Source organism: Sparus aurata, chromosome 3 (genome assembly GCF_900880675.1).
Source record: "Sparus aurata chromosome 3, fSpaAur1.1, whole genome shotgun sequence".
In the NCBI taxonomy this organism is placed as follows: Eukaryota; Metazoa; Chordata; class Actinopteri; order Spariformes; family Sparidae; genus Sparus; species Sparus aurata.
The window spans coordinates 24,757,360-24,770,580 of record NC_044189.1 but is presented as its reverse complement, the minus strand read 5'-3'; the positions used below and the strand labels follow the sequence as shown (position 1 = coordinate 24,770,580).

At 40.2% G+C, this 13,221-nt stretch overlaps 1 protein-coding gene across 4 annotated transcripts in view; it reads left to right on the top strand.

The window, feature by feature from the left end:
- The first annotated feature begins 3,036 nt into the window (after positions 1 to 3,036).
- Positions 3,037 to 13,221, top strand: part of LOC115578509 (triple functional domain protein) — an 84,052-nt gene continuing 73,867 nt past the window's right edge. For all 4 annotated transcript variants that reach the window (XM_030411509.1, XM_030411506.1, XM_030411508.1 and 1 more), the window contains exon 1: positions 3,037 to 3,362. In XM_030411509.1, coding sequence (XP_030267369.1) covers positions 3,293 to 3,362 — 70 coding nt within the window. In that variant the 5' untranslated portion in view covers positions 3,037 to 3,292. The remainder of the gene's footprint in view (positions 3,363 to 13,221) is intronic.

Genomic DNA, 13,221 nt, shown 5'->3' with positions numbered 1-13,221 from the left:
AGAACTGAACAACCTTTGGAAGGACGTCCTTACATAGGCTACTGAAATATGCTATTTCCTTGCGCATCCAAGCACATTGTAAGTGAGTTTAACTCAGCATTGTCTACAGATCAATAGATAGATTTGTATTATTCAGCATCAGTATCAATAACCCCTAACCTTAACCCTAACCCAACCCTAACCCTAACCCTTTCAAACAATTCAAGCAACCTCTCTGCTGAACATAAACAGTTGAACAGCCGCTTCGAAGGAAAGCTAACAGAAATAAGGCCGACCTGCAGTCCTCCACTGACTGTAATAAATGCATCACGGCTAAAGGTCATTTTCCATGTTGAGTCCCACTTATAAAAGGACAATATAATGTCATCTCATCGATAATTCACTCTACTATCTGCTGCTGCATTTCCACAACAGTTCATCAATATCAACATTTTCACTCGCAGGAAATCATTTGGAGCATTTTGTGCAGTGTGTGTGTGTGTGTGTGTGTGTGTGTGTGTGTGTGTGTGTGCGTGTGTTTTTGTGTTTGTGTGTGTGCATGTGTGTTTGTGTGTGTGCTGTGTGCTGTGTGTCGATGCACTATGAGCAGGCAGTCGTGTGGCGATGCTCTCACTTCTAGAACGACCTTCTGTTCAGTTCCTGAGAATATTTCTTTCAAATTAATTGCAGAAGGCCCTGAATGTCATTCAGTCACATACTGGTGGTGGAATATCAGAATGTTAGAATTCTCAAGCAAGCGTCAGAATTATTCTGATAATCTTGAGCCTGGGTGTCTGACAGGTATAATACATATATATATATATATATAAGGGGGATAGAAACATTTTGTGAAATAATCCAATAAATGTTTAAACCACAGCACAGTATTATGAAATGTTATTTCACCAATCTTCTTTTCACAATAAAGTACCTTACCTTACCTATCTTTCTTAACTCCAGCTGTGTTATTCGAAATTGCCATTTTCCCATAGTCTGTTTCTATTTCTACTTTGCACTCAGCTGCTAGTTTATTAGGTACTGTATAGTTTTCAGCATAGTTAATTATCACAGTGTTGACTCAGCTTTATGCCAGTTTTGTCAGAATTATTTTGTGTTATACTGAGAGGTGTATCTAATATGTAGTCCACCCTCATTAAAATAAATAGGCTATAGAACTGTGACAGCAAATGATATTGTGATAACATTACATTGTAGTTTCTTACAAAAAGAAAGGGCTGGTCAATAAATCAATATATTACATCTTTTTTTGTGATATAAAATATATTGTGTGGGGTATTGGGTATGTTTATATCATGATATGGTAATCAGGGGTTTCCTGGATTTAAAGGCTGCAATATTGTAAATGATGTAATTTTCTGAACCCACCAGACTGTTCTACTTGTGTCTTGTCTTTACCAACTTAGTCGTCATATGTATATTATTGAAAATTAGTTCTCAATAATCCCATTGTATTCATATTTTGTGAAAGTACCTGCCATCCCAACAGTATTGGCACAATATCAATGATTAGGTATTTGGTCAACGATGTTGATGTTCAGTCCTAGCAATTTTTAATTGCTCTTGATAATATTTCAAAATATCAGTTTAGTCAATGTAATATTATTTTATGTTTTTTAATTTTATATACAATTGAATCCCAAATTGGGAAATGATATAGGTTTAAAGGATAATTCACCCAAAAAGTTCAAACTCAGTCATAATCTTCTCACCGTCGTGCAGATGGAAAGCGACAGTTAAGTTTTGCCGTCTACAACACAGTGCTTGAGCTTCACAGCAAAACAGCACTGCAGCATTCTCCTGATCAGCTGAAGTCAACAGGGACTTGTATTAAAATCCAAGTTTAAGGAAGCCCAGAAATCCCAAACTGAATATGAAATGTTACCTGAACCCTTTCGTAAGCCTAAATCTTCACTGGAGCTACTCCGTTAAACTCACCCCATCTTAAGTGTGATGTGCACTGGCCTGACAGCATTCAAGGGTGTAATAAATAACATTTTTTCTGATCAATTTGGGTTGTCTGGTCATTCAGAGACTTGAATTATGCTAAGCTAGCTGTATGGAAACATACTCCAGAAATGATTTGTTAACTACAAAACTTTGCCAGACTTTCAATCCACATTAGGGTGAATGGATTATGGCTCAAAAATTCATTTTTACGGTGAACTTATCCTTTCAGGCCATATTGCCCAGGCTTTATTTAAGGTGATGCTCTTACGTTGATTGGATTACTTCACAGTTTCATCATCGGGTTATATTATGTCATATATTTGCATTTAATAATCAAATATTGATTTCATGCTGGGGGTTTTTTGTTTGTTTTTTTGGGGGGTTTCAGTGGTTGTATCCTTCTCCAGAAAACTGAATTGTTTCTAATGGAGGAGGTAGGATGATCTTCCTAGAAGCTCATTCAGTGATTGCATTATCATCAAGAAGCTTTAATATGATCAACACAAGTTCCTCGTATTCCCTCTGGGGTAAGACTTTGGGCAGGAGCATCAGTTCATGCCGCAGCCAGCAGATGGCACCAGCGACACAGCTGACAGAGGCGAGAAAACCAGGATAGATCCACAGTCACAACAGCGGACCTTATACTGTTTGTATCCGGGAGACTTTAACAATCACTCCACTCCTCCCTTTAAGTATGAGTAACTAAACATTCACCCACTTTTTACGGAAACATGACAGAAAGAATCAACAGTAGGCTTCATGAGTCATTGTCTGCTCAACTCCCCCAAAAACTCGGTCATTTCCCAACAGAGAGTCGCATAATCATCCAGCTCGGGTCACACGGAGCCCATACGCTTGTCAGTCCCATCAGTATCACCACCGGCTGCATGTGTGCAGACTTGTTTCCTGGTAGTTTTCAGCCCTCGTCAGTTTGATATGTCCTACATGTTTCACTGTATGTTGGACAGACACGCGCACGCACACGCGCACACCGTGGCCGCCGTCGTTCCTTGATGACCCGCCGCCGTCTGCTCGTTTCCGAAAGCTCACGGAGATTCACCGAGCAGCGACCCGGCCCCTCCCGCCCCCCCTCCTCCGCGCTCCAGCTACTCTCCCCTCGGCTTCACTCCGAGGAGGAACCCGGTGCCCCCGGCCGATCGTTTCCAATTACGTTACCCCAAGATGGAGGTCTGCAGATGGCACTGCTAGCGTCTACGAGTCACCGTAACCGCCCGTGTGTCTTTAATGACGCTTTTGCCGGGACAGAAGTGATTTTTGTGCCACCTTTTTGTCGATTTTTTGGGGGATCTACTTGGGAGATACCGAGCTCCGGGTTGTGGCAGTCATGAGCTCCGGGGAAGGAGCGGAGGAGACGGCGAAGGACGCTAGCGACATAGCGGCGTTCTTCAAGACCGGTAAGCCCAAAAATGAGTGGAATAGGTCGGACTGAGCTCCACTGAGAGCTGCTCCCTTTGCTCCAGCTATGTGAGGGACATTGTTCCTGTCCGTGGTGACTGTCTTGGGGCTCAGACAGTGAAGGATAGGGAAGGCTTTATCCGATGAATTTTAGCACAGTTGTTATAAGCGAAGTGTACAACAAATAGCGAGGAACAATTAAATTGTGGAAGAATCTGAAAATGTGTTTTTGAATGCATTTTTCCAACTACATCAGATTGCCCATCCGGACTGTGTAGCCAGGCAACGTTAGCTAGAGTGCTAACGGTCAGGGTTCCATCTTCGGACAAATCTTCCAGATTTAGGAGAGCTTGGCTAGTTAGCTCTCCGTGTACTTTTGTTAAGACACGTAATTCTGTGTTGTACCCTTTCCATGCCATTAATTAAACTCGCTTAAGTTACACTTTCGACTGCTGTCATAATGAGGATGTGGAATGTAGCCGAGTTTGACCCAGTGAGCGTCAGGAGAAAGGAAAACACAGAGACCGCAGATATGTGATCCCTATCTAGCAATCCCGACACTATTGGACCAGAGCGACTTTTTGTTATTACGATCAATAAATAATTCAAATGGGATATGAAATTATATTTTTTTCTTAATCCAGTGGAGGGACTGTACATTTTTCTGAAGTCAGAAAAGAAGCAGGTCACGGATGTCCGATAATGGACCGGACTGCTTTCCTTATTAGCTTCCAGTGTTAGCCTGGAAGCTAGTGAATCCTGTATCAGATTCGGTGAATCCTGTCTGCTTGTTAAGCTAACAAATGCTAGCTAGTGTAGCTTTGCTAGCTTCCCTGTGAGTTGACAGCGCTGGTGTGTTTCTAAGCAGCTTATTGGGGTACTAAGCGCAAACATACACAACGTGTGGCTGTGTTGAATTCGCTATTCGGTTAGCTCGTTGTTTTCGGTTTATTGTGCTGTCAAAATATAGCGCAACCGTTCAAGCTATGTAAACAATACATGGCGTGGCACAGACAGCCTGGGTGTGCACTGTACTGGGGAGGCTAGCTGTGTAACATAGCTATCAAGGCCAAGAGGCTGCCTGTTATCAATATCACGGTCTGCTGGTTGTGATAAAAACCACAGAATGTCAGTGACACTGATTTATTCATACACAACCAGATAATTTTTTTAGACATGTTAGCAGCTAACATGTACAGATTGTAAATATTAGCTAAATAGGCTAATTATCCAGAAAGGACTGAGACTTGAAGTCCTAACACGGGCCTACAGTGAATCCATGGGCTGCAACAATGGCTCATAAACTGTGATTTCTAGGAGTCTCAGCAGAGATTTACCGGGCCAGGGAAATATGTGGTCATGGTAAATTATATACAGCTGAATGAAATGGTTATGCATGAACAAATTCTTGAGCAAGCTGATGAGTATAAGCTAGGTATAGGCTGCACTTGCCTATGCCAGATAACCCTCTAGTTCTCTGAATGCAAGCAGTGAATTAGATCCAGTGGCTTGTGTCATGTCTGCCATTGACTACACTTGCTTTCTGTATAATTTCTCCATGAACCATACCTGCCTTTGTAGTGGCAAGTTAATTTTTTCTTGGTGATCTGTGCATAAGCGAGTGATAGTCAAATAGTAAACGGTGGCATTCAAGAATAGTAAAGCACTGTGTGCTGTTGAAAAGCCCAAATCACTGGCTGTTCTAGTGCACTGTCATGTGTAGGACCTTTGTGGCAGAACTGAGATTCTGAGGTACCGTTAGAGGGGGTGTAAACAATGAAAATGCAGCGTATTGACAGCCAGCCTCTGGCTCCTGTGGTTTTGTGTCTAGCGAGATAATAAGCACAGAGGGAAGTTCAGTATCTGGATTGAGTTCATCTGATGGCTTCCTCTCAGGGAGAGAGAGGCATCCTTTAATTCACTTGCAGCCACACTTTTGTATGTTTTGTTGATGGTGAACAGCTGCCGTCATTCAGCTTCATCGTTAATCAGATCTGTCACTAATTTGCTGTATAATTAAAAATGTTTAGATATGCCTCCTTTTCATATTACCACAAGTCCATCTGCTGCAGTTTTAGTTTGTAATTTTGTAATTGCTCTTTGTTTACCGATCCTGCACTTAAATCCTATATTCACTTTGTTTGAAGAGAAGCAGTGACACACATAATTAGTTTTTGTTCCACTTGCATTTTTCTATCAGCTGTAGGGCGGCTACTGCTGAATTGATAAAAGGGAAATTGTGGATAGAATGAAAATAAACCTGTGTTTGTTTCTGACAAAAACACATTTCATGCCGAACATAGGCAGAGGTTAAAGTCATGCATACATTCAAGCACCAGCTTTAACTACAACAATCTACAATTTTCTGGCACAGTACAATAATTGTCGTTTTATTAACAAACTGCTACCCTGCTGCTTCCATAGTCTAGCAACCATGTTGTATGAAGATCCCTAAGGAGCATGTGTTTTTGTTTTTTGTCACACACCTCATTGAACGCATCTCTAGAGGTATACTTAACACTGAGGTATATGTGACTGATTGTGCAGCAGTCACAAACAGCTGGTCTTTAGGTTAAACATGACCCAGTTTTTTCTCAGGTGGTACTCTTCAGTTGTGCGTATTGTTGTTACTGCTTCGGTGTTGTTGTACCCCCCTGGGAGTGCCTGACACCTTCAGTAAGTGTGCTGATTTCTCTGAGCACAACAGGACAGTGATCGACAAAACTCTCTACTGTATGAGATGATAACTATGGACAGATATTTAGGGGGTAAACTAGGATTTTGGTTTTAAACTGTAAGTCATATGCTTCATCCTTGCTCTCCAAACTATGTGAAGCTACCAGGCACATCAGAAAGGCTTTTAGTAACTTTTGTTTTGCATGCTTCTGAGAACTGTGTCTTGGTTAATCTTTTACACCAATGCTATTTCGTTTTTTTCAAATTTGCATGGTTACTGACTGGAAAACAGGTAAAAGTGAAGCGTGCTTGTTAAAGGTTTTGTTCATCTCAGTAGTGAAAGCAGTAGTTAAACCACCATTGGCCTCTCTGAATATAGACAGTCTACGAACACATTTGTACAAGAAGCTGGTTGGAAAGTTTGAGTTTCACATTCGTGCTCCCCTCCTCTTTGTTTTGCCTGTGGACTTCCTCCTCGTAGATCTCGAAGTCTTGTTTTGACATGCACAGGTTTGAGTGTCTTGCCATAGGCTATGCTTTTCCCCCCCCTCCATCCCCAACTCCATCCTCATCTCTGTTTTCATCCTACGGCATTCGGTCTCTTTGTCTTTCCCACGTCGTCCCTTTGCCCTTTCTGCCTTACTGTCTGTCTGCCTGCTTGCCTGCCCTCTGAGCATTCAATCACCAGTGTCTGTTTCACGTTTTCCTCCCTCCTTCATTCTTGTTTCATCGTGTTGGGCCTCTCCGTCCTGATGCAAAATGACAACTAATAAAAAAAACTAAAAACAAAAACGAGCTTCCCCTCGTCTCTCTCCCCTGTCTTCCAGACTGGAATTAATACCGAGGCCCCAGAGCTGTGAAAGGGGGAGTTTTGTTGTGACATGTTGTCAATCATCAAGTTATTCCACTCCAAACGTATATTTGGCTGCATGGATGACTAACGGGCCGATTAAGTGTTGATTTCATACAGTTATTACTTCTTGCTAGTGTAGGGTATTATTCATGGAGGGAGCGGAAAAAAAATCAGCAGTCCGCACTGGCTGGCCTTCATGAATGAATGTTTAGAGGCTACAGCATGCCGTTCACAGGGCTGGTCTGTATGTTTGAATGAGCATCAGTGTGTACGTGTGTTTGTGCAAGAGAGAGTGAAACAGACAAGCAGGAGAGAGAGGTTGAAATGTGATCCAGAGCATGCATTTATGACTCAGGCCCATTCACGCAGGATGCGGAACACACACACACACACACACACACACACACACACACACACACACACACACACACACACACACACACACACACACACAGACTAATGGATATTGATCCAGGAGATGGAGACTGATTGAGGTCCCTCAGTAAAGGTTTCCTCCAGGCTTACAGCTGCCAAGTCAGACACAGAGCAGAGGCTAACGCCTAATGCTACACAAAACAGATTTCTTTTATCATCCCTGTGTTTATGGGATGGAAGTAAACAGAGGATCCGTGCATGATAGATTAATACAAAATGGATAAGTGAAGGTTAGGTTTGAAGTCATTTTGGGTGCTTCGTTCTTGGTAACATACATGTTTTTGCTAAATACTTGAGAGATGGTTTAGAACCTGTATTCATGAATAAACTAAATGAGTATTAAACATTGTATTTGTTTAAGTCAGGAACTTGTAATAGAGAGAGTGTAGAAAGCTGGTAAGACCGAGATATCCTGACTGTTAGCTCTGAATATGAGCCACACCTCCCAAAACACTGGATCCTACATTTCCCACAGTGCAACTTGATAGCCCCTGATGACATCATCAGGGTTATGTTATCAGCCTTTAGAAAGCTCCTGTCAAGAGATGGTTGTTTTCACTGGCTTAATACTACTCCTCATGATAAGTAAAACGAACTTCTTTTCTAAAACCAAAATTGACAAGTTGCCATAATTATTTGCAACATTTTCCACATTTTCTAATACACCCAGCGATATTATTGATATTACAGTATTTTTATTATTGACGTCTGACATTATTAAATCTCTTCAGTCATCAGGGGCGAAGTAACCAACCCTACTTAGTTACTTTTAAAATCATAATTGAGCCAATTACAATTTGAATTGATATCTGAACTAGGTCTAAGAAAGCTAAGAAGAAATAAAAATAAACTCTGCTGCAGATGCATGTTTGGAGATTAGAGAGGGGACCATGAGCACTGAACAGAACAGAACAGAACAGAACAGGAGTTGGGATTAATTTAGACCAAAGATTTGGAGAAGCAGAACCCCCTTTGATTGAATGCATGCTATCGATATTGAATGAAGCATCAATGGTTAAAGAGTAACTACCGGTAATACTCAGAGTAGCGTTTGAAGAATATTTTATATGTTCAATTTGGTATTATTTTAATACAAGAGGTTTTGCTTGTGACAAAATATTACTGCAGTATTATAACTACTTGTACAAAAGTACAGGTTTTTAGTACTCTTCCCACCACCTCCAGTCATAATGTCCAGTAAAAATAAATCCCTCTAAGCACGCTTTGAATTGCAACCCTAACCCTAGGGAAGGTTGAGTCTCTTTCCCAGGCCATCAGAGGCCGATGCTTTGAGCTGGTAATGTATGTTATCAGCGGTCTAAGTGTAATGTTTTTAAGCCTAATAAACACAGTTAATATTTGACCAGAATTTCTCCCATTGGTCCAGGATATTGAAATCTTCATGGCAGAATTCCTGGAATTGGAGTCCATATCAGAACAACTGTTAGTCCTGGTAAAATACTGATAAACAGTTTCACAATATTGCCTTGCCATATATATATTTTTATTATATTGCCATCCTTAAGTCCAAATGTCTAAATTATTAGCTTGGTTGCAGTTTACCTTTTTTATATAGAAAAACAAGCAGACCTAAGCTTCAGAAAGGCTCCCGGACACAGAAACCAGTGCAATCGGAAAGACACATTTTTAGAAGGCTCAGGCTGTGGGTAACTCTGTTCAACACTCATGTGGCATCATGTGGTTCACAGTACGAGGGGCTCCGTGATAGGCAGCCGCTGTTCTCTCTCAATTGCTTTTCACACTTACTCACACAAGCACTTTCTCCGATTTGCCACTCTCCACTGACCCTGTCATTGTGTCCTCCATGTCGTCTCCTCCCTGTCTGTGTATTGTTAAAATCAGAGCATACAGTCACATCCACAGCGAGTGGCCATCTTTACTCATACACACATGCTCAGCTGCAAGATATCAGGTACCTCATACACCTCTAAGTAACTACTATTGTGCAACAGAAGAGTTTAGGCTATATAATAAATGGAAGCCAGCTGGAGGGAAAGATGTCAGTTATGAGATTTTAGCTTTTTATTTAGCCAGGCAGCCTCAATTACGAGCAAATGGATGGCTGGGTAAAAAGCTTTTTAGAAAGGGCTGGAGATTAAGCTAAAACCCGGGGATAAAAAGCTGTCCTTTTACTCAAACTGTTCCCTTTATTGTGGCATTATCAATGCGATGTCTCAGTTAGAAAGGCATTCATCCCTTAAAATGACCACAAATACAAAACTAAACACATGGTAACTAGAAGAGCAAAGCAGGCACTTGGAAACCATTTGTGGCACAGACCGTCACGTCCCGAATAACAACCTATTTTTGTCATACACTCTTTAATTTGCAGAGAAAATAGCAGAAAAATACTGGCAATATCAGTTGGTTAGTAAAGAGTAAATAATTTAATTTGCTCTCATTTCCCCACGAGTAGCTGTGTAAACACAGAATCTTTCTCATCCCCAATAACAGGTGCAGGTACATTAAAATTTAAAGGCCGATTACAGCAAGCAGAGCGAGCCAAAGCCCCTCAATCTGCTGTGAGGTCAGTTTCAGTGGGAGTGGATTGTGTTTTTTTCCTTTCCTTGTTTGAATTATCATGTTTTGGAGGCCATGGCAGTATGATCAACGTTTTTAGTAAATCATTAGCATTCAAACACAGAGAGCTGCCAGTCTCTCAGAGAAGAATGACCTGGCAGATCAGGATTAGTGCACCTAGCCTGTGACATGCTTGTGTTTGTACTAGAAGAATAAAAACAACTAAGGCTACGTGTGACACATCACCTACACACAATAGTATAGAGAAAACATGGCAGCGAGGACGAGCGGTAAAATTAAAACATTGAGCTGAGAGACGCTAAAATTCTCTGTTGAGCTGATGGGAACTGCATAATCAGGGGATTATCTGTTGATTCAACATTACCGACAAATGTTTTCACATAAAGGTTAATCATGTGATTCATTGTTAACAAAAAAATATGGGTGTAGCAGCTTCAAATGTTAAGCTGTGCATTGCTCAGAAAGACGTTCAGTTGGCTTCCTCAGGAAAAGTTTTGGTTTAACAATTTCGTAGGTAAACCTGATGCCAAGCTGGCACAATACATTATCTTGCTCAAGGCCTTTGTTGCTGATCAGTGTATCATATCACAGGTTTGTAAAGACTGGTTATCTGGGTCAGGTTTACCTTGGCGTTATAGTGACGTATTTCAGTATGCAGAGTCTAGCTTTTCCTGCTTAGTTTTTTTTTTTTTTTTCTTTCAGTGTGATGTCAGATTTCTCATGTTGGCATTATGGCAGTAAAAGTTTCCAGGCTGAACCACCTAGGTTTTGTGATTGGAACCAATTAGACAGAAATAAATAAATGAAAAGGTTTTTTATGAGGGCTTAATAACTAACAAGCACACTTACAAAAGCAGACCAGGAGTTGCAAAACTATCTTGCACAACTCGAATGAAAGTAGAATCTGCCCGCCGTTGTTAATGCAAATGGAGAAGTATTGATGCTGAATTCAGTTTTTTGAGTTAAGTATGTTTTCATCTCACAGATTGGGGTCCGCACAGTAGAACTGGTCGGAAAACCCAGCTCACAGATGCCTGGCTAGACTAAACACACTAATTTTTCAATCAGAACACGGTGAGCGAAGCCATCGAAAGCCATGGAGTCAAAATGAATGGCAGCACTGGAGTTCTGTGTAGCCCAGAGCATGTGTGATGTCAGCGTGAACTTGCACCACAGAAATACAAACCTAAACCAGAACAAAAAGCACCAGATTGCATTTCAGAGCGAGTAACGTTCACTTTCCTGATAGTTAGATGCTTGTAAACAAGTTTTGTTTTTCTCTGGATGTGCTGTACATGGCAGTGTGAAGTGTGGCCTGTCACAGACTACAAATAAGGTAGTTTGGGGGGGGTGATTCGAAAAGGGTGATGAATAACATTGACCCTGTATGTCTAGTATGCTGCAATGGAATCATTACAGAAAAGATTTAATAAGATTTCCAAAGATGTACATGTTGATAGTAAAACGCTGTAAGAATATATATCTTTTGATACCAGAAAGTCAGTATGTTATTAATAATATAGTGAGAAGATTGCAGTTCCTCTCAGAAAGGGTATGGAGTGTGTGGGAAAGCAGACTGGCCAAGAACTGTTTTAACAACAAATCTGCTTGCTTAAACAGGAATATATATATATATATATATATATATATATATATATATATATATATATATATATATACATATATATATATATATACATATATATATATATAATATATATAATAGATATAATATATATATATATAGATATATATATATAATATAGACATATATATATATATATATATATATATATATATATATATCTAATATCTAGTCTATATATCTAGAGATATCTCTATAGCTATATATATATATATATATATATATAGATATATATATATATATATATATATATAAAGGTGTGTTTGAGAGCAGAGCTATGTGGCAGCAGTACAAGTGCCTGTCCCTGTTGGTGTGTGACGGTGTGATGTTGCCAGCTCTAACAGTTTTAGGCATGTTAGAGGTGAGAGTTCATTGGATTACACACGCTGACCTAATCTAATCTGGTGTTTATTCTCTGGGATTACTGTGTGTGCTTGTGTGTTTTCGTGTATGCATGGAGGTGGAGAGGAGGGGGCGGGAGGTAGGAAGGTTGATTTGCGATGCGTCGGTACACATGCTTAGATGCACACTCACACACAGTTGCGTGACATTTCAAAAACTGTGCTTATATTCTTTCTTGAAACATCAGATGAGTAGTTTGTTAACGCTCTCGAGTCTTTCTATGAATATGACGCTGGGGTCAGTCTAGTTTACCCTTACAACAGGGTAGGAATGGACAGCCTTGCTTTGTCCGGCTGTAACAAAGTTCTAAAATCTGGAAGAAGTTGTGGTTTCATGGGGATTATGAGCTGGATTATTCTCCTAATCCCCTTTAAAACCACAATTCCTCCATTTTAAACATTTTAAACTAGACAAAATGTGTTAATCAGTGAGTTTTAGAAGTACTGGTAGTGATTTTGGTACCTTCGGACAGAGCCAGATTAGCTGTTTACCCCAGCAGTCTGTATGTTAAGATAGCTAAACTTCTCTTGGCTGTAGATTTGTTTATATGGACAGATGTAGAGCCCCACAAGCCTAAGAAGCACTGTGTGGACAGCGACCCTTAAGGAGGAAAAACTCTGTCAATATATATTGGCTGATATACACACCTTTTACGCATTGATCCCTTAGATGTGGTTATTGAATACTTGACTAAGATTTGCTTAGTTTACCGAGAATTTTATCATGTTAAACGACACCAGTGCATTGATAAAGTAAACTCCCCTTGGAAGTACGATAATCATAAATCACATGAAGCATCTTTTTCTGTATTATAATCTCTAAATAAAAGTTGTATGAGTCAGACAGGAGTATGAGAGAGTGAGAGTGGTGTCTATCTATGTCCTAAAATGTTGAGCTATTTCTTTAATTGTCGCCTACAGACAAACATCTTAACAACAACGTAAATTAAAAAGTAGAGTATGCAATTGGCAAAGCTTTGATTTAAATGGGTATTTATCTAAGCACAGAAATATTATGACTCTGAGTTCAACTTTGGTACTTGGCAATCATAGTGACAACTGTGCTTTTAAAACATTGGAGTAGGTTCCCAAAGACAATATTGAGGCTGTATACTGGCGCTGTTGTAAATCATAGAAGGAGGATATTTGAACACAAGAAAAACACAAAGAAAAGGCAACTTTATGCAACATGGGTGCATGTTTTATCTTGCTCTCAGGTCCACCAAACAAGGCTAGGCTAGCAGTCTGTCACCATAGTAAAAACGGCAACTTTGTCTGTCTGTCTG